Source organism: Adiantum capillus-veneris, chromosome 2 (assembly GCF_014529385.1).
Source record: "Adiantum capillus-veneris isolate H3 chromosome 2, ASM1452938v2, whole genome shotgun sequence".
Taxonomy (NCBI): domain Eukaryota; kingdom Viridiplantae; phylum Streptophyta; class Polypodiopsida; order Polypodiales; family Pteridaceae; genus Adiantum; species Adiantum capillus-veneris.
Window position 1 is genome coordinate 25,241,727 of NC_140932.1, and position 26,664 is coordinate 25,268,390.

At 43.8% G+C, this 26,664-nt stretch overlaps 1 protein-coding gene across 1 annotated transcript in view; it reads left to right on the forward strand.

Moving 5' to 3' along the window:
- Positions 1-22,401, forward strand: part of LOC147462526 (stress response NST1-like protein) — a 42,529-nt gene extending 20,128 nt beyond the window's left edge. The window contains exon 2 of the mRNA XM_086484252.1: positions 21,962-22,401. Coding sequence (XP_086340378.1) covers positions 21,962-22,132 — 171 coding nt within the window. The 3' untranslated portion in view covers positions 22,133-22,401. The remainder of the gene's footprint in view (positions 1-21,961) is intronic.
- The last annotated feature ends 4,263 nt before the right edge of the window (positions 22,402-26,664 follow it).

The following is a 26,664-nucleotide window of genomic DNA, read 5'->3' on the forward strand; positions in this document are numbered from 1 at the left end:
ATCGCGACGATGGTGATTTGCTGCCTTTTTCTGTCTTTCCTGAGATTTCTGCAAAGCCTCGGGGACCTTGGCAAAAGCCGTGTCCAAGTCGCACGTGTACTCGTCGGGTTTAAAAATCTTATCTTTCGTGCTTAGGGAGGGTGGAACCTTCGCAGCACCTTCAATAATCTCAAATGGCGCCTTCCCCGCCGAAGAGTATCGTGTTGTTGTAGTCAAATTCCACCAAAGGTAGATGCTTTTCCCATTGTAGTCTTTTGATCCGAGATATAAGACTTCAATAAATCTAAAACCACTGAATTGGCAATCTCAGATTGCCCGTCAGTCTGTTGGTGGAAAGATGAGGAGAACTGCAACCGCGTGCCAATGTTCTCCCAAATTGCCTTCCAAAACAAACTCATGAATCTGGGGTCCTTGTCGGAGACAATCGTCTCGGGCATGCCATGTCATCTAAAGATCTGGGCCACAAACAGTCTTGCTAAATGATCCGGCTTGACTGTTTTCTTCACTGGAATGAAATGAGACTACTTGCTAAATCTGTCAATAACAGTCCAGATACCATCGTGACCACTCTGTGTTCTTGGGAGATAAAAAAATGAAATCCATTGCAATACTTTCCCAGGGGCGGGTGGGTATGGGCAAAGGCTGTAACAATCTCTGTGCTTTATGCTTGTCAAACTTGACCTTCTGGCATACCAAGCAACTTCACACAAACTCGTCCACATCCTTCTTGAGTCTCCGCCAAAAGAAGTATCTCTCTACCCCTTTCAAGGTGGTAGCAATGCCGCGGTGACCCGTAAAAGGCGGACAGGCATTCGGTCATAACCTTTTCCCTTAATGGCTGTGTAACGCACAACGTGGTTTTCCTCATCAAGTAGCCATCTTGAATGGAATATCCCGCTACTGTCTCCCCATCCCGTATCCGTGTGAAAATGTCTGCAAAATCTGTATCTGTGGCATACTGATCGACCATATCCTTGAAGCTCTATAACAGACTTGGACACTCCAAGTGAAGAATCTACCGCGATAGCACAAATAAATACTTCAAAACATTTCATAGTTCACACACTGGCCCGGCGGAGTTCCGTGCTTAGAGATATTGGCCCCAAAGACTGGTGCCCCTTTCGGTATTTCTTTTTGTATTAATCTGTGTTCTAAGTACAAGAGTGCGGGTAAGCGCTCACACTCAGACTCTGCGTCCAGATGCTCTGAGTTGTGAGAGGCTTGCTCACATATTTAAAGTTACAAGGCATGCCAAAAGTAGAGCTCCAAAAGCTAAAAATCAAAAGCTTTCCCATAAAGCAAAGGCTCTTTCTCTCTCTTGCTTATAAAAATAAAGCAAGTGCCAAAAAGCTGACCATATTTAGCTTTTAAAAATATAGCAGAAAAAGTCTCTCTCTCTCTCTCTCTCTCTCTCTCTCTCTTTCTCTTAACTTGCGTGGAAAAAGCAAGTCCAACTGCTGCCGCAAATCACCGAGGTCCGTACAGCCTTCCACGTGGCAGCCTTTCCGCGTTTTACATTGCAACCAACCAGTCAGTATTTCAGGGTTGGAGTTTCAACAGAATTAGGGTTTTTGATTTTAGGGTTAGGGTTTCAACATAATTAGGGTTAAGATTTCAGCAGAATTAGTGTTTCTGGCAGCCACGTCATGACTTTGTGACATACCCCCCTCTTGAAAGCATTGTAATCGCCCTCAATTACGCCTGCAAAACAGACAGAGGCCATAACCGTCTTAGCAGACACTGACTGTTAGTACCTACGTACTAGAAACACACATCTAGCACATGTACCAACCGACAGTCACATCACACGACAGCATAGGACGTCACTCGACATCACAGGACATCACATGACATTCAACATTCATTCGGATCTTAGACCATGATTTATCAGCAATGTAGCTAGCAATCGCATCTAGATCCAGTCGGGACCTCATCGATGTCCGATTGACTAACCCCTATTGCAACCATGTCTATTCGAGATCAATTAGACCAAAATCGAGATCAATTAGACCAAAATGCTGTAGTCATTTCGTCTATCAGTTCCTGCACTTAAAAAACAAGTCAAGAACAAATCAGTTTCATATTCCGGAATTTCATTTCATAAAGTCATCCAACAGAATATTGTCAGCTCTCAGTATCCCTGATGCCCAAAGAGTCATCAGTGACTCTAGTATTCAAAAATCGAGGCATCTGTTGACAAAGGAGCGAGTAACTCCCCTCGTGTGCAAACCCACTGCACCAGATCTCCGGCCAAGCTGAATTCTGGGTTCCATTTGGAATAGACTATGCTAAACCAAAAGCTTCAAGGTAAAGATTCACATTTCGAAAAGTATTTGCTAGGTCTTCCTCCTCCATTCGCTTCGCATCCAATGCGAAGTAGGTCTTGAATTTAACCAAGAACCGTCAGTTCGCTTTACCTTCTTACTTTCTTTCTATGCCAATGTCTGTTCTGGAACGACTATCTTCTCGTTTTCGTCCATTTCGGGTTGTTCATCATCAGGCACATTGCCTTCAAAAGGCTTCAAGAGACTCACATGAAAAACATTGTGAATCCTCCAAGTATTCTAGCAGCTTCAGTCCAAAGGAGATATCATTCATCTTTTTGGAAAACCTGGAAAGGTCCACACTATGTCATGCTAAGCTTACAAAGAAGCCGCTCCTTTTCCCTTTGTTTTCTTTCTTGGTTGTGCCTTTCCATAACCCAATGCTTCTCTTCAATTTTAAATCGCGACAATGGCGATTTGTTACCTTTTTGTGTCTTTCCTGAAATTTCTGCAAAGCCTTTCGGACGAAGTCCCTCGTGAACTGGTGGGCTTCAAAGAAAAATCTTATCTTTCGCGGTAAGGAAGGGTAGAACCTTCGTAGCAAATTCAAGAAATCTCGAATGGCATCTTCCCCATCAAAGAGTCAAACGTGTTTCTGTAGGCATATTCCACCAAAGGTAAAAACCTTTCCCAAGTAGTCTTCTGATCCAACCAAGAAGACTTCAACAAAGCCAGTACCACTGAAATAGCAATCTCTGATTGCTCGTCAGTCTGCGGGTGGAACGAGAACTGCAACCGCATGCCTATGTTCTCCCAAATAGCCGTCCAAAACAAACTCGTGAACTTGGGGTCCTGTCGGAGACAATCATCTCAGGCATGCCATGTAATCTGAAGACCTAGGCAATAAACAATCGTGCCCATGATGTGTTCTCGAGAGATGAAATCCATTGCAATACTTTCCCAGGGCGGGTGGGTATGGGTAAAAGGCTGTAACAATCCCTGTGCTTTATGCCTGTCAAACTTGACCTTCGGGCATACCAAGCAACTGCGCACAAACTTGTCCACATCCTTCTTGAGTCTCGGCCAAAAAAAGTATCTCTCTACCTCTTTCAAGGTGGTAGCAATGCATCGGCGACCCGTAAAAGGCGGACAGTGGCATTCGGTTAGAACCTTTTCCCTTCAACGGCTGTGTAATGCACAACATGGTTTTCTTCATCAAGTAGCCATCTCGAATGGAATAATCCGCTACTATCTCCCCTTTTTGTATTCAACTGAATACATTTGCAAAATCTGTTCTTTGGCGTACTGACCGACCATATCCTCGAAGTTCCTATGATGTATCGCGAAAATAGCCAAAACCTACAGCTTTTGGGACAAAGTATTTGCCGCCAATTTCTTTTGTCCCTGTACATGGACAATCCGGAAGTAAATTGTGACAAGATGTTTGCCCACCGCATCTGCTTTTTCCGATAGCTGCTTCCGTGACAAGAAGTAGCGTAAACTCGCATCCTCTGTGAAAACCGTAAAATTGGCTCCGAGTTGTCGATTCTGGCCTTGAGAACAATCGGCTCTCGTAGGCAATGACATTGGCCTTCTTGCATTAAGACCGCATCCAGACTACGACCACAAGTATCACAATATACTTCAAATGACTTTTGCAAATCCGGCAAAGTCAAAAACTGGTCGTGTAGTCAAATTTTGTTTCAATTCCTGAAAGGCTGTCACTTCTGTGGATCCCCACGAGAAAGGGACTCCTTTCTGTGTCAAAACATGCAAAGGGGAAGCTACCTCTGCAAACATTCGAATGAACTGCCTAAAGTAGGAACACAATCCCAAGAAGCTTCTAACTTCATGGACATTCTTTAAATCGGGTTAATCATGGATAGTCTCTATCTTGGCCGGATCCATGTGCACTCCTTCTGCTGACACAATGTGTCTCAAAGAGTGTATCTCTGGTAGGAAAAATTCACTTTTCTTCGCATTAATCACCAACTTGTGATCTCGTAATGCCTGAAAGACCTGGAGCAGATGTTCTCTATGTTCTGTCTCATCCTTCGAGAAACAATGATATCGTCAAAGAAAGTGCCAACAAATAGCCTGTACTCTCAAAAAATCCCGTCCATCATCCGGTTAAATGTTGCAGGAGCATTGGTTAAGCCATAAGGCATCACCAAAAATAACCCAAAAGTCGTTCTAAAGGCTGTCTTGTAGACGTCTCGCGGCGCGATTCGGATCTGATGATATCCACTCTTCAAATCAATCCTGCTAAAACACGAGGATCCATGTAATCGATCGAGTATATCATCGATCCTAGGAATTGGAAATCTGTTCTTAATGGTGATTTTGTTGAGAGCTCTATAATCGATGCACATTCTCCAAGATCCGTCTTTCTTCAAAACCAACAACAATGGAGAGCAATACGGTGAAGTGCTAGGCTACACAAGACCCTTTTCCAAGAAGTCTTTCACTTGGTTCATAATCTCTTCGTTCTGGGCTCGGCTCACATGGTAAGGTGGCCGGTTCGATGGTGTGCTTCCAGGTTTCAGATCAATGATATGATCTTTAGGACGAGCTGATGACAACTCGCCTTACAGGCCCTCTGAAAAGCAATCGGCATGAGTGTGGAGAAAAATCTTGGCGTTCTTTGTTTTGGTCAAAACCATATTCGACCTTTATCCATCGTTTAGTTCTCTCCCAAAAAAGTGAGTAAAGAAACTGAAGTTCATAAAGTACAATTTCTGAGCCCTTCATTAGTCAAAGTCGCTTTCTCAGCCTGGTAGTCAACCACGACGTTGTTCTTGTGGTACCGACCGATTTCGGGTAGAACGTCACAACCTTCCAAGGCAATTACGTAAAACTCCGCGTGCCCTAAACACCCCTGTCATTGCAAACGAAGTTTGCCAATGCTCGGTGTAATGGCAACATCTTGTTCGGGTGCCACTCGAACTACCTCCGCCTGTGGCCTTAGCCTGTCGGGCGTAATTCGAAATTGAGCCGCCAATTCAAGAAGTTGGCCTTGGCTCCTTCAAAAGAGCTTCCTGATCTTTCCCTTTGCCCGACAAAGTTTGTACTTTCATTCATGTGATTCAGTTCAGGCCCCACGCGATGTGGTACCAGTTCTACTTTTTATCTGCCTTTTTTGCCACGTCTCTCAACTGCTTTAGAACTTTCTGGCCTTTCTTCATCCTGCTCATTCGGTGCCTTGCTAGGGTACTTTGCGGAGATATGCCCAGTTTCCCCGCATTCAAAGCACTTCCCCTCCTTTATGTAGTGAGCCCGCTCCTGAGGAGTAAGCTTGGGTTGTGCATCCTTCTTTTTTGGGTTGCTCTTTCTCTTTCTACATTCATTTGTCGAAGTCTGTTCTACTCTTTGTGTCATGATCTCATTGGTGGGTAAGCCAGACTGCCAGAGTGGATGGCAAAACCCCGTTTCACATGACTCATCAACTCCTAAATAGAAGTTGACTTCTGTTCCAAGCAGTGATCTCGGATCTCTGTAGGTAGACCCAAGGTAAACCACTCAATCTGTCACGTGACACATCCAGCCCTATGTGTCCGTGGACAAGCTACAGCATGATCAGGGTTTAGCCAGTCCAGTCAGTCTAGTTTAGAAGTGATCTGGCACTTTTGTGAGTCTATTTGTAGACCGTGCATGCCCAGTCACTTAGTATAGATGCATATCCTCTGGTTGCACACAGCATGATCATCAGTATTCCCATCAGAATCCATTAGAATCAGTTAGGGGAATTTTCCAGTGATTTTAGCCTGTTTTCCCTATTTTTGACGTTTTTCATTTATTATTTTTAAGTGACTTCCCAACAAAAGTAGGTAGGGCAATTTTGCTAAGTTCGTATATAAGCAAACCAAAGCTAGCATTCTTTGGCAGATGAGCAAGGAGCACAACAGGCCCTCAAGCAGCAGGTACCCCTTCTCTCTCAGCAAGAACTCATCAAGGATCCCCATAGTCCTAGCGTTTTTGGGTCATCACCATCAAACTCCCCAAGCTGGCGTTTTCAGTTTCCATCTCATCGCCTGAGTCTCCTACAGCCTAGCGTTTCAAGGTCGCCCTCAAGGCTGCAGAAAGCAGCGTTTTCAGCCCTTAATCGCAGCAGGTCTTTCAGCGTTTTCAGCATTGAATACAGCAGCAAAAACGCAGCCATAGCAACTGCAGATCCCAGCGTTTTTGCCCAGCGTTTTTCAGCAGAAAGAAACGCAGCAGTTCACGTTTTTACAGCAGGTAAAACAGCGTTTTTTCAGCCCTAAAAACGCAGCCAAACCTGCGATTTTCAGCAGCCCAAAACAGCCCCAATTTAGCAGATTTTCAGCAGATAGAAGACCGCAGATTTCAGCCCTAAAGTCGTCGTCGTCATCCCCGTTGTCATCACTGGCATAGTCCCAAGTTGCATCAGTCCATTGCATCGTCATTGTACCACTTTGTGCAATCAATAAGTAGACCACTCTCGCCGACGAGAGTGGGGCCTTCGGAGGAGGGTTTTACGTCTCTGGTGTCGTATCTCTCTTCTCTCTCTCTATTTTTCAGTCTCACACACTTGCACGCACAGTGTCCATTTACTTTGTTTTTGATCATAGCACTTTCCATTAAGAACGGAAGGCTCTCCCTTTCATAAGAACTAAAAGGAACCTTGAGCACAGTTTGGAGCACTCTTCTTGAGCAAAGCGCAAACATTCATTCCGTTGCACCTAACATTGGTATTAGAGCTTTGGCAGTGTTCTGTATCACGCAAGGAAAGAACCACAAGAATCACAAGAATTTTTTTGCTTGTTCGGTCGCACGAACCCAAGTTCGTTTGGCGTGTCGATTCCTAATCGTGCTTTTTGAAGAGTGATAGGAATCCCAAGAAAGAAGGACTTAGCAATATAACAACAAGAAGCGAATCGAGTTGCGTTGGCACAACAAGAAACCAATCGCCTTGCTTTCGAACGCGAGCGCAATGAAAGAAATGAACGAAAAGCAGAAAGGGAGGCCGAGCGTGCAGCTCAAAGAGAGCTACGCACTCAAGAATTGCTTCGACAAGTGCTAGCCTCGAAGACCGAACCATCCAAAGATCGTGGGAGTTCCTCAAGTGGTGCAAGCCATGATGCGGATTCCAACCATCCAGTTACAGAGAAGTTGACTTTCAGTAAGTATGAGTATGATGATAAGATGGATGCTACGGTTATTCATTCTTGGTTGCATCAATTTAATGCTTATTTTGCGACAACTAAGAAGACAGGAAATAGCAAGGTTTTGACGGCAGCTATGTACCTTGCCGGTGATGCCATCAATTGGTACCACCCATGGCAAGAGGCACAGCTAGCCGCGCACCTAGAGGATGTCGAGTTGCTCGATCCAATCGATCTCAACAAGGCGGTAGCGATTGCTCTTGCACAGGAGATGAAGCACAACAAGGGAAAGCCTAAGGAGAACAAGACTTCCACAAGTACCTCGCAGACTTCTCAAAACCCTCAGAACGGTAAGACTGGTAAGAATGGTAACTCTTCTAACCAATCTTTCAACAGTTCCTCAGAAAAGAATTCTTCCAATGAATCTAAGGGTAAGGCTAACACAATTGCTAAACCTAAGCTTACTCCAGATGAAAAGGTAGCACAAGGAATTGTAGGAGGATACATCACGTCGGAAGAGCAAAGCACTTATTCTAAGGAAGGTCGTTGTTTTCATTGTCACATTAAGGGTCACATAAAAAGAACATGTCTTAAGCTTGAATCGAATGAATCTAAAGAATCCTCAGAACCCACTTCTTCTGTCAATACAATTAATGATAACACGAGTGTGCCCCAAGTTTCTCATGACCCTCCCATTGATGATTCTCTCATTAAATGTTATGGTCGTACGTCGGGGCAGCGTTTTGTCATATTGTTTGACCCAGGTAGTATGCATGATGTGATCAGTCCCTCTCTTGTTGAGAGAGCCCGCCTCGAAGTTAGTCTGAGATCTCCTATGGAGGTCTCTGGCCTTTTTCTCGGTATGGATGCTCTCATCACGGAGGAATGCCTTGATATGTTGTTTGCAATTCAACAAGCTGTCTTCACTAAAAGATTTGTTGTTTCTCCTCTCTCAAGATGTGATATGATTTTGGGAATTCGATGGTTTCATGATAATAACCCTCTCATTGATTTGAGGCTAATACTTTCACTCTCAATGCCAAAAGTGATTCTCCCATTGTCATTCATGGAGAAGACGTTGTTCATTCTCCCTCTCTCATTGCTAATATGCAGGACAAGATTGAAAGGATTCGGGAAAAGGAGACTCTCTCAGTCTCTTTTTCTCCAAAGCATGACACACAGGATTTGCATGATTGTGATCAACATGATGATTTGGATGATAATGATGAGCATGATGTTTTGCATGATCAAGATGTGATTTCTCACAAGCATGATGAGTTGCATGAAGATGATGTGATTGTTCACAAGGATGATGTGTTAGTGGATGCTTTTTCTAACGAAGCTAACCTCATTGCAGATTCGATCAATCACGAAGGATCGATCTTGGCTCTCGAGCTTAGATCCAAAGAACCCTCACAGGAAGTATTATGTGTTCGCATGATTGATACGCACGCATTGTTCGAGTGTTTCATTCGTGATCGTTTCCTGTAGTTTAGTCAGCGTCTTTATGTGATCCCTTTTCCTAGGCATGACGTATTGTATGTTGAGCATGTTTCTCTCATGGATGAGCACGAATGTATGCGGAATTTTCATGAAAAGCTGAAAAGTATGTATGTAAGGAAGTCACATTCCATGTCTCTTCCTTGGCATGACACATTTGTAGAAAGCGCACATGAAAGTATGAGCACCAGACACGGGCATTTCCGTTCTGAATTGCCACAGTTGATTGCTCTAGATCATAAGAGAAAGATTCGATCTCATTGTTTGCATGTGTTTGATGAACGGGTTGTCACTCCGTCTCTATGTTCATCTACATTGCATGCACAGTCTTTAAGGAAGACAAGATTTTGTCCATTCACTTTACATGCGATAAGGTGGCCGGTTGGGTGGTGTGCTTCCAGGTATTAGATCAATAGTATGATCTTCAGGATGAGTGGGTGGTAACTCGCCTGGCAGGCTCTCTGAGAAGCAATCGACATGAGAGTGGAGAAAATCTTGGCGTTCTTTATCAAGTTCAGACATATTTGTCCTATCCTCATCACTCAACTCTTTCAAAAAGATCGAGTAAACAAACAGACTGGATTTCATTAATTTGGAAATGGCCGAAGCCGATACAATAGGGACAGACTCGCCCTTAAGTTTTATATCGAGTACAATGGTTCTGTCCTTCTCTGTGGTCAAAGTCGCTTTCCTCACCCAATAGTCGACCACGGTGTTGTTCTTGTGGTACCAGGGAACTCCCAAGAGAACATCACAACCTTCCAAAGGCATTATGTAGAAGTCCTCATGTCCTAAATACCCCTGACAATGCGAAGTTCGCCAATGACAAGTGTAATGGCTACGTCCTTGCCGGGTGCCACTAGAATTGCCTCTGCAAGTGGTCCCATCCGATCGGGAGTGATCTCGAGCTGTGTCGCCAATTCCAGAGAAATGAAGTTGGCCTTGGCTCCTCCATCAAAGAAGATCAGGGCTTCTTGGTCTTTCACTTTGCCCCAAGCTTGGCAAAGTTCTGTACTCTCGTCCATCGTGTTCGGATCAGTACCCACCCAATCTAGTACCCATCCTGTTTTTATCTTCTCTTTCCTTCCACGTTCCTCAGCTGCTCTCGAACTCTCAGGCCTCTCATTGTCCTTGGAGATATGCCCAGTTTCCTCGCATCCAAAGCACTTCCCCTCCTTGATGTAGTGAGCCCTCTCTTGAGGAGTGAGTTTGGGTCGTGCATCCTTCTCTTCTTGTCTGGGTTGCTCTTCATCTTTCTACTTTCATTTGTCGAAGTCTGTTCGGCTCTTTGCGTCATGATCTCATCTGTGGGATAGGTCAAACTACCTAAGTAAATGGCAAAACCACGTTTCGCATGACTCATGAACTCTTGGATGGAAGCTGACTTTTGTTCTAAGCAGTGATCTCGGATCTCTGTAGGTAGACCCAAGGTAAACCGCTCAATCTGTTCCTTGAATGAGATCTTCTTAAATGAAGAGGCGGGTAGAAAAGAGCTCAAGAATCTCTCGCAATAAGTGTCCACTGTATCCTTCTTGGTCATCTGAAGATGGTTCCAAGCAGTTCGTATGTCGTGTTCATACTCTCGAGTCAGCCAAGAAGAAATAAAAAGCCTCTTGAATTTCAGCCATTTAACTGCGTTGTCTTGTTTAATAGAAGCGTGGACCACCAAGTTCGAGCATTCCCCTTAAAGCAAGAGGCAGCTCTCCTAATCTTAGAGTGCTCTGAGTAACGCCCTCCGGAGAAAGCTATGTCAAACTGTTGTATAAAAGACAAAGCCTTCGAAGCATCTCTATAACCAGAAAACGTGTCAAATTTAATTGATCGTCCACCTTCCTCAAACTCTTGGACTTTCTTGCTTTTGTCTTCCAGAAAGTCATACTGGTTGACTTTATAAAAATTCTTCTTCTTTGCGTAAAAGCTGTTGTCATCAAAGTCCGAACTATCTGAAGACGAGTCCTCTGTAGAACTGTCAACCACGGGGCGAGATTTAGGCTTCTTTGCCTTTTTCTTGCCCTTTCTGAAGCTTTGCTTTTTGCCTCGCTTTTTACCTTTTCTGTCTTCTTCGCTCGAGTCAGATGAGCTAGAAGAACTCTCAGAAGAAGAAGAAGAAGTGGGTACTCCTTCAAATTGAACACGCTTCTTGTGCTTTCTTGCCGATTCAAATGTAGACCGACGACCCAAATAACCTGGGAAGTCAGCGTCTTTCTTCTGCTTTTTGTCGTGCTTTTTAGCTTTGTTTTGCACGTCAAAAAGCTGAGCAATTCGTGTATTCCTGGTAGTAGGAGGTTTCTTGAGAGCCGGTTTGAGGGGTGGTTTTGTGGTCTGTTGCCACTGCGTGTGCATCTCATCCAAAGAAGTCTGGCTCATATATTTTACAAATTTTGGATCCTTCGCAAAATTAAGCATCATCTTTGTTGCATCACCGATCAATCGTCGACGCTCCATCTCTTCGAACTCCACCTGAGTAGGCCGAGGCGGGCCATACTCCTTGCGTGAATCTTCGTTGTGGTCTCTTCCCGCATCTCCAGATGCAGAGGAAGTCGATTGATTTTTGCCTGAAGCCATAAGTGCCGCCTAAAAAGAATCTGATTTCTCGTAGAAGAGAAATCGGCCGTGCTCTGATACCACTGTAACAAACTTGGACACTCCAAGTCGAGAATCTACCGCGACACCACAAATAATCGCTTCAAAACAGTTCACAGTTCACAATTGATTCGACACTCGCTCGACGGAGTTCCGTGCCTAGAGATACTGGGCCCAAAGACTGGCGCCCCTTTCGGTATTTTTTTTTGTATTAATCTGCAACTCAAAGTACAAGCGAGTAGCCGAGACTCACTCTCAGACTCTGCGTCGAGATGCTGTGAGAAGTGAGAGCCCAAGCTACTAATTTAAAGGTTTACAAGGGATGCTAAAAGCAGAGCCCAAAAGCTTTAGAAGCTGTGAATTTTTAAAAGCTTGCCTCTCACAAGGCTTAGTAACCTTTTAAAGACAAAAGCTCTCTCTCTACTGCTTACGTAAAAATAAAGCAGCTCTCAAATTTGCGTAGGCTTTTCCCCAGCGCTGAAAAAGCAAACTACCGTGCTCTGATTTTCGTACGCTGCTGCAACGTGAGCTTTCCGCATTTCACGCTAGATTTTACGGGCAGTTCGTGCAATCATGCCACGTGTCAGTCCATGCCGGCAGCCAGCCACGTCAGCAGTTTCAGCCGGTTCCTCCCTGGGTTTGTCCATGCCAAACGGGGAAATAGGTGTGTGTGTGTGTACTAGGCAGCCACATCACCAGTTTGTGACATATCTTGAGCACTATCATCATTCATTTTCGATGCACATTACAGTTTTATTAAAGAAGGAAGCACTTTACAGAGCCAATCAATATGATTTTCTCGACGACAAGGGCACAAAGGCTAAGGAATTCAGAGAGGAAGGAGAGGCAGTAAAGTTTGAGTACTTTTCAGGGTTTCGAGATGCTCCCAAGACTTTAACCTTTATCCAACAAATTGACATAGCATTTTTTGAGGCCGCTATATAGAGCGCTCCAAGATTAGACGGGTAGCATCCTTTTTGAAAGGCAATGCACGGACATGGTGGTCCACTCTCTTGTTAAGAAAAGAAGCACCGACAAAATGACTGAAATTCAAGAAACACTTTATTTCTTTATGCCTCACACAAGAATACGAGACGCGATTACTGACTGGAATCATATTCGGATGGTCAAGGCAGAACCTTTGGATACTTACTGTGAGAGATTTTCAGATGTCTTCCTACTTACTTCATCCTTTAAGAAGATCAATTTCAAGGAGCAAATTGAGCGCTTTTGGTGTGGACTTCTTAAATAGATCAGAGACTACTGTCTTGAAAAGAAGTCTTGAAAAGAAGTCTGAGTCCATACAGCAATTGATGGGACATGCGGAGCAGGGATTCGTTATGCTTTCGGGTAACTTGACTTATCTACGAGATGAACCCTCAACAAGTCAAAACAGAAGCAAACGGCAGAGAGATCCATCGTCTCGACTAGCAAAAGAACAAAGAGACGAATATTTCAAAGCGGGGGAAAGTGTTTCGAATGTGGAGAACAAAGATATATCTTTGCACGGTGCCCCCAAAAGGCACAAGAATGAGAATGGTTGACATATTGAAAATAGAACGGGATGAGGAGATATTCGTTCTAGAACAGACATTAGATAATTAGCATTATTTTGCTTTATGAATTTATGAATGAAATATGACTTTTTGAAGATGCTTTAAGTATGAAACTCATGGTTTATGGAAGATCTTGCTATTTGTGAACAGATAACACGATTAAGAATGAGATGATGATGATTTTGGAGCAGTGACAACTCTCGAATGAACTTGATAACGAATCATGAATTGTGAATGTCAGGTGCAATGGAAGAGAATAAGGATTTGCTCGGATCTAGTACCCCCGCACACAAACACAAGGGACACTTTTACTTCTCTTGAAAGAACTGAACTGAATTGAAAGGAAGAGATAGAGACAAGAGAGAGAAAAGAGACGACATAGGGATGTCAAGTCCCAACCCTCAAGGGCCCCGTTGCTCTGTTGCTAGAGCAAGTACTTTCTTTATTCTTGCACAAATTCTACTACAGTGATTGGATGCTGATGCTAAGGGGTACTGATGCTGTGGTACTCGACGACGATTGTGTCGATGACAATGTCGATGACGACAATGGAGACTATGACGATGACAACGATGGTGTCGTCGTCAAGTCCGGGATCTACGATGATGGCGATGAAGGTGTCATTGTCAAGATAGGGATATGCGATGACGATGACGATGAGGATAACGAAGGTGTCGTCCTCAAGATAGGGATTGCAATGACGATGACGATGATGATGTCGACGACGACGATGGTGTCGATGATGACGGCGTCAAGGCTGAAAACTCTGAACGCTAGACTTCCTGCTGGGGATCTGCTAGTGCTGCGGCACTGCGGCTTGGATCTGCAACCGCCGAGTCGCACTAATGCTGAAATGCAAAAACGCCATGTTGTCTTGGCTGGATCTGCGAAACGCTAGACTGATCCGACTGGAATTGAAAACACTAGGCTGATCTAGGTTTTGCTTGGCCGATGCGGCGAGGATCTGCAACGGAATGGGGAGGATCTGCGAAGCTAAGGGCTGAAACTGAAAATGCTGGTGGTTGATGGTTGAAAATGCCGATTTGCTGCTGCTGAAAAACGCTGGGCTGAATTATTGAGAAAACACTGGGACCTGTGGGTGCCTGCCCTTCTATGTCCTGCTTCTTCTGCTTCTACTGAGTGCCCACTGGGTTTCTTTTATAGATCTATAGCAAATTGCCCTACTTACTTTTCCAACAAAAGTCACTTATTAATAAATAAGTGAAAAATGTGTACTTTGGCAAAAAGGGTTCAATGCTCAGAAAAATGTTGATGCTATTTGACTGTGCAAGAGAGGGTATGCAACTGTGACCGGCCTGGGCATGCAAGAGGCTCACAAAGTGTCAGGCTCAGTCCTAAGCTAGGCTATGACTGATGCTAAACCATGGCAGAAGCGTGTCCATGTGGCGCAAGTGAAGTGCGCACGTGAGAGTGAATCACGAATGATTCAATTGAACTGTCGTGCGTGCATCAAGAGTTCCTGCGAGATGAGATTGTTACGCAGCTAGAACTGAATGATTGAACCACTCTGTTGTTCTGTATGTACTATACTCGTACATGACAATGCTCGAGTACGGATGGAAATCTATGGACATGATCGCAATATGGGATTAGTCAATCCGACATCAGTAAGATCTGGGATAGATCTAGATGCGATTGCTAAATACGTTGCTAGGAATCATGCTTCTAGATCAAAACGGAAGCCATGGACGTGATTGCAATATGAGATTAGTTAAATCGACATCAATGAGGTCTGATGCAGATCTAGATGCGATTGCTAAATACGTCGCCAAGAATCACGGTCCTTGATTCTATATGATGTGCCTAGAAATGTGATGTGTTGTGTCACGTGACACATCCAACCCTTTGTGTCCGTGGACAGGCTACAGCACGACAAGGGTTCAGTCAGTCTAGTCAGTCTAGATTAGAAGTGATCTGGCACTTTTGAGAGTCTATTCGTAGACCGTGCATGCCCAGTCACTTAGTGTAGATGCATATCCTCTGGTTGCACACAGCATGATCATCAGCATTCCCATCAGAATCCATCAGAATTCTTCAGGGGAATTTTCCAGTGCATTTAGCGTATTTTACCTATTTTTGACATTTTTCACTTATTATTTTTAAGTGACTTTTGTTGGAAAGTAGGTAGGGCAAATTGAATAAGTTTGTATATAAGCAAACCTAAACTAGCACTAAATGGCAGAAGAGCCAACAAGAGCCAAGCTCAGCAGGCAACTTCTCAAGCAAGACCTTAGCGGTTCTCCCCTCCAAGCAAGACTCAGCCCTAGCGTTTTTCCTCATCGCCAGCCCTTTTTCCCTTGGTGTCTTTCATCAAACACAAGACGGCATTTCCCCCTTGCCCTAGCGTTTTGCATCAGCAAACCATCGCCAGCAGAAGCTTTAGCAACCTAGCGTTTTTGCTACAGTGGCGTTTTTGATAGATTTCAACATGGCGTTTTTCAGCAGATGGAACCTCAGCATGCAGCATTTTTTCAGCCATGAAGCACCTGCAGTTGCAGCCATCTATAGCAGCGATTTTCAGCCCTTAAGAACCTCAGTTCTCAGCCCTAAAGCCTGCAGATTTTCAGCGACAAAGATCGTCAGAAAACAGCCCCAAAATCAGCGTTTTTGGACTTGCCGCAGATTTCAGCCCAGAGCGTTTTTTGACAGCAGATAAAAGATTGCAGATTTCAGCCCTTACGTCCGTTTCGCCATCCCCGTCGTCATCGCCGACATAGCCTAGACTTGCATCAGCCCCATGCATTCCATTTGTACCAGATTGTGCAATCATAAGTAGACCACTCTCGCCGACGACAGTGGGGCCTTCGGAGGAGGGTTTTTACAACGTCTTTGGTGTCGTATTTCTCTTCTCTCTCTATCTCTCAGTCTCATTCACTTGCACGCACAGAGTCCATTCACTTTGTTTATGATCATAGCATTCTCTCATTAAGAACGGAGGCTCTACCTTCCATAAGAACAAAAGGAACCTTAAGCACAGTTCGAGGCACTCATCTTGAGCAAAGCACAAACAATCATTCCACTGCACCTAACATGATGGGATTGTCGTCTTTGTATTGGATTTGTGTCGTCTAGTGCGTCGGTATGTAGAGTCAGTGTCTACTAAACTGGTTTATGGCTTATGTCTGATTTTGCAGGCATAATCGAGAGGGGGTATGTCACAAAATGGTGACGTGGCATGACCACCCGCGAGCCGAGGGGTTGACATGGCAACAAGACAATACAACTGATGACGTGGCAAATTGTACGAAATCCCAAAATATGTGCTGGTTGATTGCGTGGCAGCCTGTACGGATTTCCGCTAATTGCGTTGATGCTTTTTGGGCCAGATTTTGGGACTTATTTGCTTTTGAGTTAAATGCTTTTGGGCATCCCTTGTAAGAATAAATAGACCCACAGGGCCTCACTCTACAGAGCATCTAGACACAGAGGAATCCCAAAATATGTGTTGGTTGATTATGTGGCAGCCTGTACGGATTTTCACAAATTGAGTTGATGCTTTTTGGGACTTATTTGCTTTTGAGTTAATTGCTTTTGGGCATTCCTTGTAAGAATAAATAGACCCACAGGGCCTCACTCTTCATAGCATCTGGACACAGAGTTTGAGAGCAGAGGACCCTTCGGGAGTTGTACTTTGCTCAAGCATTAATATAATAACGAAATACTGAAAGGGGCACGAGGTTTTGGGGCCAACACCTCTGGGCACGGAATTACGCCGACCCGTGTCGACTCAAGTTTTAAAGTCGTTAAGTATTTTAAGTGATTCTCTCGTGTGTCGTGTCGGATTCTCTGCTTGCGGTGCCCAAGCTCACACGACTCGGTCACTAACGGGTAGAAGGGGGTGGCAGCGCCGTTCTCCACAAGCGACGGGCAGAGCAGCGTTTTAAACGTTGCCACAACAGAGGGGGTTCCAGAACCGGACGCAACAGGTGCTAACCGGCGCCATTAGAGGATCTTGCGTTTCAGAACGCCATTGCGGGGGGCTAGGCACCAGCGACAAAAGGAGGAAAGGCTCCTCACGAGCTCTTTTCACGGGCACAGCTCTGTCAAAGGTGCAATGGAAACGGGTGAATTGAGTGATGAGCTTGTCTGCAACCATGAGCAAGACCCCTCTTTGTACCGGGTAGCCAATAGATCTCGTATCTATTGTGATGAATCTCCTTGCCGTCAAGGTCCTAGTGCTTACCGCCCACCGAACGGGCACGGGATCACATCGCACACAATGGAATAGTGCGGAGGGGTAGTGCTAGCAGAGGGCTATGAGATCGCAGGAGAAAAACGCCAGATGGAGAGAGATCGAAGTGGAGAGAGAAAACGCTAGAGAGGAGTCACCGGCTCACCAAACCCTAGCAAGCAAAAACGAGAGAGAGAGAGAGAGAGAGAGAGAGAGAGAGAGAGAGAGAGAGAGAGAGAGAGAGAGAGAGTCCCAAACACTGAATCTATGCACTGTATAACATGCCAAAAGTATAAAGGGAGGGGATTGTGTTGCTAAATTGGCTTTATTTGACAGAAAAATAATTCTAAATGAATTATTGGATTTATAAGTCAGAGGTTTTCTCGCTTGGAACACCAAGGAAAAATAATTCTGATTGAATTACTGGAATTTTAAGTGAGAGGGTTTTTCTCATTGGAGACATCCGAGTACAGAGTATTCCTAGTGCGTCATTCAGAGTAATGAGGGGAGCACTGCGAAAGGGAATATCTGTAAGGCCACCAGGAACGGGTACTTCTGATGCGTCACATCAAATGGGTGACATGGAGCATATGGAAGAAGTATCCGACCATCCGGGAACGGACATCTCTGATGCGTTATAGGATGGGTGACATAGAGCATCGTGAAGGAGATTGTACCGTAAGTTCAATAGGAAAGGAGTAGGTGATGGGTATTCCTGATGCATCACAAGGTGGGTAACGGGTGCATTGGAAAGGGGATATCCATAGTCGTCGGTCGAGAAGAAATTCCGAACTGTGTTAGAAAATTGCACAAGGAAGAGCAAGCACTTGAATGAAGATGGGTTCAGAGGAAACTTTGAGGAAATACAATTGCTTTCTGAGAAAGCAGGTTGCTTTTCGAGAAAGCAGATGCTTTCCCGCGAGGAAGTCTATGCCTGCATTGCAACTGTTGCACGTGATTGCATCTAGGGACGCTTGGGAAGTGCTGTGAAAGCATTGTTTTTAACTTATAAGGTTTTATTGAGTTTTTGGGCAGATTCAACCTATTTTTGAAATACGCTGGCCGCCCACTTAATAAATGGGCAGCCATCTGATAAATATGGCAACAAATCAGCCAGCATTTTGTCTCTCTTTTTCTGCCAAATAAATAAATAAATAAAAACGGCCACGATCTCTACGTGGGCAGCCAGTGCTCTGCTATCTTTGTCGTGGCCAGGGAACAATAAAAGCATCACATGCCCTCTCCTTGAGGGAAGACCGGTTTTTGCAAGGAGGAGATGCTGCTGCAGATTTCAGCCGCAAAGAAGACATTGCTGGTGATGCCCATGGCTGCCCAAGTGTACCAGATGTCGCCAGGACCCAGTGCGCAAGTTCCCTCGCGAAGAAGTGTCTACGGAGCATGTTTCCATCGCAACAAGCTGCTGTTTTACTCTGTTTTACTCTGTTTTCAGCCCATAAACGTCGTAGACGGGGCTGATTTACAAGAAGGAACCCGAGAACACACCTCTTTTGTGTGTAGGATTGGAAGAGAGGATTTTCTATGTAGAGATCTCTTCCCGGGAATTTCTTTTCGAGAACCGAGTTGCGTTTCGAGCGTCGAGGCTTTGAAGGTAACGAGTTTCATGTTATAATCTCTAAGTATTTGTTTGCAGGTGTAGTTTCTTTTAGTGAGGGAGTAGAAGCAGAGGAAGGCATGAGCCTCTTGTAAGGTGCAACGGAATGAATGTTTGAACTTTGCTCAAGATGAGTGCTTCGAACTGTGCTCAAGGTTCCTTTTACTTACGGAAGGGAGAGCCTTCTGTTCCTTTAGTGAGAGAGTGCAATGGACACAAACAAAGTGATGAACACTGTGAATGAAGGTGCAGGAGATTGAGAGATAGAGAGAGAATACGACGCCAGAGACGTTGTAAAACCCTCCTCCGAAGGCCCTACTCTCTATGGCGAGAGCGGTCTACTTATGATTGCACAAATCTTTACAATGCTTGGACTTGCCGACGATGTCGACGACGACGACGACGACGAGACGGGCTGAAATTTGAAAACGCTAAGGGCTGAAATCTGCAAATCTTGTATCTGTTGAATTCTGACTCTATGTCGATGATGATGTCGATGACGACGGTAGACGACGACGCGCTGAAAATGCAAATGCTGAAATCTGCGTTTTCCGGGCTGAATCTGCAAACTTCGCGGGATCTGACCGTGCGGCGAGGATCTGCTGCGGGAAGGTGAGATCCGCGAGTTTCGGGACTTCTTCTGCGATGTCTGACTGCTGAAAACTGAGAACGCTGGTTCTAGGGCTGAATCTGTTGCGAAGATCTGCAAAAATGCTGAGGTTGGTCTTGCTGAGAAGTTGCCTGTTGAGCAAGGTGCTCCTGCTGCCTCTTCTGCCAGAAAGTGCTAGCGCTAGGTTTGCTTATATACAAACTTAGCAAACTTGCCCTACCTACTTTCCAACAAAAGTCACTTAAAAATAATAAGTGAAAAATGTCAAAAATAGGGAAAATAGGTCTATGCACTGTAAAAATGCTCTTGATGGGATTTGATGGGAATCTGATGGTCATAGTATGTGCAACCAGAGGATATGCATCTAATCTAAGTGTCTGGACATGCACGGTCTGCGAACAGACTCACAAAAGTGCCAAATCACTTCGTATTCTAGACTAACTTGACTGAATTGAACCCTGGTCATGCTGTAGCTTGTCCATGGACACATAGGGTTTGGATGTGTCACGTGACACCTCTGCAGGAGAGCGCTCTGAGGAACTAGAGCTAGATCAGCCCAAGGGTTTCGTACTTGAGTTTGGGATGTAGATCCACGGATCTGAGAGTGTTAGACTCTCGAATTGGGGATCCAGAATTTGAGATTCCCAAGGAAGGACTGCACGTCCGGGAAAGCAGAGTTGTTCTGCGGGAAGAGGACTCTGGAAATATAGTCGGAAAAGAGTTGCAGGGATGCCATGCCTCGAGTCTGGAAGGTGAGATCCAGAGGCGAGAACCTTGGTTCTCGAGGATTTGGAATAAGAAACAGGAGTTTCTTAGAATAGGGTTTTACCCTAGGAATAGGGAGCCGAGGCTTTTGGGAACCATCAAGTCTTATTCTAGAACGAACGGGGTAATACATTCGGTTCAAGTGCTTGTTTAGACTTCTCCTCAGTAATAAAGATACTATTGGGGGGGGGGGGGGGGGGGGGGCAGCCCATCTTCTGGTCCAAGTACTGTGTCGATCTTCTCACTCTGTATCTCTCTCTCTATCTGTTTCTCTCTCTCTATCTATTCCTCTCTATATCCTCTGGCTTCAGTAATAAGTGATAAATCCTATTTATCCGAATATATTTTATATTGCTATGTACTCCCGTTTGTGACAGATTGCCTGTATAGGCAAACTATAAGTTTGCCCTACCTCAGCTAGAAAACCCCACGATCCCATAAATGGCCTAAAATAATAAATATTAAACTCATTGAAAGTGACCCGAGACACATATTTAGTAGCAGAACTGTAGAAGACTTGAGACTCTAACCCTGGGAAACACTAGGAACGCCTCCACACTAACTCGCACTGGCATGCTCAAATGGGATCGACGGTTGAGGTGATTTGGGCCGTCAGATGTACATTTGTAAATTCGGGGCATTTGGTAAATTCGGGGAGAAAAGTAAATTCGGGTCAATCCCCCATGTCTTGTACCCCCGACCTCCCCACCACGAGCCATGTGCACCAACCACTACGCCCTCATGCGTATGTTGAAATATAGGGGATTTGAGTATGTCATATTGTAAATGTGGGTCGATTAGTAAATTTGGGGCAAATTTGTAAATTTGGGCAAACTAGTAAATTCGGAGCAACGTCAAATCTGGCGGTCCATGATTGACGCGCCCCGCGTTTGAGCATGCCCGTGTGATATAGTGATGAGGCTAGGAACGGGGGTCTTGCCTCATGCCAGCCTACTGGGTGAGCAACACAGTGAAGTACATAGCCATGAACAGGTACGTCTACCTCAAGTATGGCCGGGCATAGCCACAAAATAGCCCTCACTCCCTAATTTGCTCCTGGGAGATACGGGAGCTACCATCGGACAGGAATCTGAACTCAACACCCCCTGTCAGCTCCTGAACTTGAAATGAGTCCCAAGGGAGCTGGCATGAGAGGATAATGTCGCTTGTGGAAGAGGTTTGGTGAAGATGTCAGTAGGGTTATCTGATGTCGGGATGTACTCTAGTCGGATAGAGCCACCCTTGGTCTTCTCACGAACAAAATGGTACTGTATCTCTATATGCTTGGTCCGGGCATGGAACACTGGGTTCCTTGCAATGGCTATTCAACTCTGGTTGTCTGAGTATATAATGGCGTCTGCAAGCGGAAGGACCATCTTGAAAAATAGCATCTGAATTCACACAGACTCACAATTAGCACTGCAAACAACACGGTACTCTGCCTGTGTGGAAGACAAGGCAACTGTTGGCTGTTTCTTGCCACTCCATGAAACTGCTCCTGAGCCAAAAGAGAAGGTATAACTTGTAGTTGATCGTTGTCCATCTGGATCTCCACCCCAATCCGAATCATTCCATCCTCGTCGAATGATCTGGGAGGCTGTACTACCAGCTGCATAGTGAACGCCTAATGACTTGGTCGCCTTCAAATACCGCAGGGTCCGAAGAGCCTGCTCCAAATGGGGGAGAGAGAGAGAGAGAGAGAGAGAGAGAGAGAGAGAGAGAGAGAGAGAGAGAGAGAGAGAGGTTCTTGTTGCAGGCCGCGGAAAGCGCAGAGAGGCGGGCTTATCGAAAGATGGTGGATATGAGGATTCAAGAGAGACGACAGATGGAAAGAGATATCATCCGGCAGGAAAGTGGGAATTGGATTGAAGAGAAAGATTTGGAAGAAAGAATAGTAGAAGCTTTTTTGAATCCCATTGAGCTGTAAAGTTGCTTTCTTTATGTTGAAAGCCGCGTATCTCTTTCAGAATTAGAAGTAAGTAGCAGGTTCGGCAACAAAAGATACGGCCTCTCTGGGTCGAATGCCGCGCTTGAAGGTTTGCTCAGTAGAATTGTAGCCTTCTGTGAAATGAACAGGTAAACACAAATAATTTGTGTCTGTTTGTGCATGCTCAGATTGCATTAGATTGAGGGAGCTACTTTTGGTATCACCTTCTGTAAATTTTATTTGCAATCAAGGGCAATTTCTTCTTGTTTTTCACGGCCTCCCTTTATCGTGGGATATTGTTTGATCAGGACTCTTACCTTCAATGATAAAAATTTTGTCTACCAAGTTTTGCTCTATGACAAGCAAGGTTTTGCCCTATATCGGTTGCACTTTTCTCTGATATACATAGGAGGGTTTTTCAAATGTTGTTTTTCCATGTTGTGATGCTTGTGTTCTGCAACTTTGTAAGTTGCTGCTATCGAACATTATCTTAGTAGATTATATGGGTCACTGAATAGGACTCGACTTTCATCTCTTGTGATCATGAAGGTCCTTCTTGAACGTAGTTTGGGTTGCAGTTTTTATCTAACAGGGTCCATAAAAGGTCAGCTAGGGTCAATTAATTGCTGTAGGTTGGGAGTGCAGTCATTTCTCAAGTTGTTTTGTGCCTTGATGAATGAGACCACTTCAAATGTTTGGTTTTCTAGCTAAGTCTTCGTGCCGCTTGTGGCTTGTTTCCTTGTCGTCTTGTTTTCTTCCTCTCTTGCTGCATATCATGGTCACATATGTGGAGTGAGAAGTACCGTGCAGAATGAATGATATGTATTTAGTGGAGCCGAACTCATGGAATCAGCTTTTAAGAGAACTGCTTCATTTAACTGTCTAAATAGTGCTGTAATCTTCAAAGGCCCCAAGCGGGAAGTCGGATGCGATGAGTACAACCATTTCAATATTGGAGTTTGGTCTAAACACCTTATCAACGTGTTCAGGTGACTGTTATAAGGCTTTTTGTTTGCGTGTGTACTTACTGAGGATTTCAGCGATGTTCGTTGTGATGAATGTTTAGGGCAACACGAAAACGGTATGGGGTTGTAAATAGACATGCAAATGTTCAATGGCTCACTTTTGAAGCCTTTCCCTTTCCCTTCAAGGAATTAACGACATGGATGGCAAAATGGTGGCTTGTCTTTCATTCGATGTTTATTTCTTCCCACTAAAGATTGGCACAGATTGGCTTTTACCAAAATTTCCCAATGGGGTTTTGGGTCCTTGGCACATGATTCATCAGAGACCTTTGCATTCGTATTTGCATGCTTTGATGATTGTAGAGTTGGTTAAAAATGGTAGGCTTCCTTGTCGAGTCTCACGCCTTACGCTCTCTCATTGCTATCTTCGCAGGATCCAATTTGCTATGGGCTAATCTTCTCACTTAACAAAAACCCAAGAACCTCCTCATGATTACCCTTAAGACTAGCTTCCTCCTACTTGGCGATTGTCTCAAGTGTGGATCCCATTACTCCAATGCACAAGAGGACAAATAGGATTAACGGTAAACATAAGAAAGAGGACTCTCGAACCTTAACAGGAGATGTCCAAAGCACTTTGGCATTAGGAAAATGAAAACCTAAAACATAGAAGACGGCATACCACCACACCCTCACTCAAATTCAGTCATGATGATGCCCTAGGAGTGAATTCAACGGTGTTCACTTTTATTTGATTAACAAATAAACATGGGGCAAATTTAAAACCTCCGTCAAACTAAATCGTGCCAAAAACTTGAATAAGGAAACGGGCAAACTTCCACCTTAGGTACTACAAGCAAGCCCTAGGTGCACAAAATCCTTGCACACCATAGCCATGCAACAAACCAGTTTGTTTGCAAGAGTTCCATTGGTAGAGGTAGGAGAAAGAGTAAAAGCAAGCATCACAATAAACAAGCCATATGGGGAGACAATGTTAAGACTAGTCGTGCGTGTGAACACTCTTGGGATCATGGGATACTTCTTTGCTTGACTAAAAGATTTTTCCCTCCCAATGTGAAATAAGGCCAAGGCTATCTTGTCTTGTACACATTGACCAATCTCGTTTTTTCAAGCCTCTCTTTTTCCAAGCTTTGTGGGAGTTGTTGTCATCCTAAACCTAGGAATGGTGGAAGAGCAAGCAATGGACTTCACAAGTAATGAGAAAAAGAATTGATGCTTTGGATGGAAGAAAGTTGGTCGCACCTAAAAGGAAGCAAACAAGGAGAACCCCCAAGCATTTGCAATTTTCTCTGGTGTAGAGCAAGCCAAACATAATCACGAGTATGATAAGAGGGAAGTGAGTATGATTGTTGCAACCCTTGAAATACCTACACCTCTATATGAAAGTTATGCCATTGTTTTGCCTTGACACTCCTAAAGTCCATCAAAAGATATATAGGAACATTGATAGTGGAGGACATGCATGATAATCAAGCTCACTATATATCTGCCAACTATTAGGGCTTGCCAAGTCAATGGTCTCTGACAAAGATACAAATGAAAAAATTAAAAAGGATCATTTCAAAAGTTATGATATTTAGTTGAATGTCTTCCACCTATCGTTCTCAAGCAAACAAGAAAATTGAAATTGTCAAGTACATTGCTCTAGATCTACTCAAGGCTTATGATTATCCTTAGTAAGATGGATTCACTTATAATGCTTCAATCGCGAGGTCATTGTCAGAGAAAGATCTCCCTTTTCAGAACACGTACTGAGATCTTCGTTGCAAATGAGTATGTGGGTGATCTTCAAACTGCTTACCAAATGATAAAAAACACAAATATTTATTGCAACAAAAGAAGAAAAAAGGCTATTTATCAAGGTAGACATGGTCTTGAATTTTTTACAAAGATTGATTAGTCCTTGCTTAAGGTTCCAAAGGCTTGCTTATGACATACCATTGGCAAGATGAGCAAACGGGTAATTAACAAAATTGTGCTAGACTAGCACAAAGTTGTTCATCGTATTACATATTTATTGAATGAATAATGCAAAGGCTTATAAGATTAACTTTTTTTTTCATTTGCACATTCATACTTCTTTTCATACACGCTCATTGATATTGTGTTAATGTAGTTGCACCCATGGAAACAAGACGATTCGATGACCTTGAGGAAAGTTTTTAGTCGCACATCATCCTTAAACATGAGGACAACCTATACCACAATGGTAAGTTACTATGGAATCTTTTGTTGAAGTTATAATTATTCTTTTGAAGAACCAAATAAATGGTGGAACAACTCATGAGTTGACTTTTGCCAGCAAAGTAAATTAGTTGGGAGACACATCCAATATTGATTTATAACATGCATAATGAAGTAATGTGCCATCTCTCTCTCTCTCTCTCTCTCTCTCTCTCTCTCTCTCTCTCTCTCTTTTTATGCTATCAATTATAACTATATTCAATTCTATTTATTGAGATGTGGGTGATCTTCAAACTGCTCACCAAATGATAAAAAAAGGCAAACATTTATTGCAACAAAAGAACAAAGTGGCTATTTATCAGGATAGACATGCTCTTGAATCTTTTACAAAGATTGATTAGTTGTTGCTTAATTTTCCAAAGGCTTGCTGACGACATACTATGGGCAAGGTCAGCAAACGGTAATTAACGAAACTATGCTAGACTAGCACAAGGACGTTCACCCTATTACATATTTATTGAATGAATAATGCAAAGGCTTATAAGATTAACTTTCTTTTCATTTTCACATTCTTACTTCTTTTTATATATGCTCATTGATATTGTGTTAATGTAGTTGCACCCATGGAAACAAGAAGAGTGGATGACCTCAAGGAAAGTTTATAGTCGGACAACATCCTTAAACATGAGGACAACCTATGTCACAATTGTAAGGTACTATGGGAATCTTTCGTTGAATTAATAATTATCCCTTTGAAGAATCAAATGAATGGTGGAACTACAACTCATGAGTTGACTTTTGCAAGCAAAGTAAATTAGTTGAGAGACACAGTCATAATGAAGTAATGCGCCATCTTACTCTCTCTCTCTTTATACTGTCAATGTTTACTATATTTGATGACCTTGAGAAAAGTTTATAGTCAAACAACATCCTTAAACATGAGGACAACCTATGCCACATTGGTAAGGTAAATGGTGGAACTAGAACTCATGAGTTGACTTTTGCCAGTAAAGTAAATTAGTTGGGAGACACATCCATTATTGATATAGAAACATGCATAATGAAGTAATGTGCCGTCTTACTCTCTCTCTCTCTCTCTCTCTCTTTAAGCATAATCTCAGATCAACAAAGCAGTGCTCAACTAAATAATAGATACTACCGTGACCTTTCCGATCCAAGGAAAGCGACTTGACTTGAACCGGCGGTGCCGTTTCCTTTCCTGTTTACTATATTCAATGACCTTGAGGAAAGTTTATAGTCGGACAACATCCTTAAACATGAGGACAACCTATGCCACAATGGTAAGGTAAATGGTCGAACTACAACTCATGAGTTGACTTTTGCCAGCAAAGTAAATTAGTT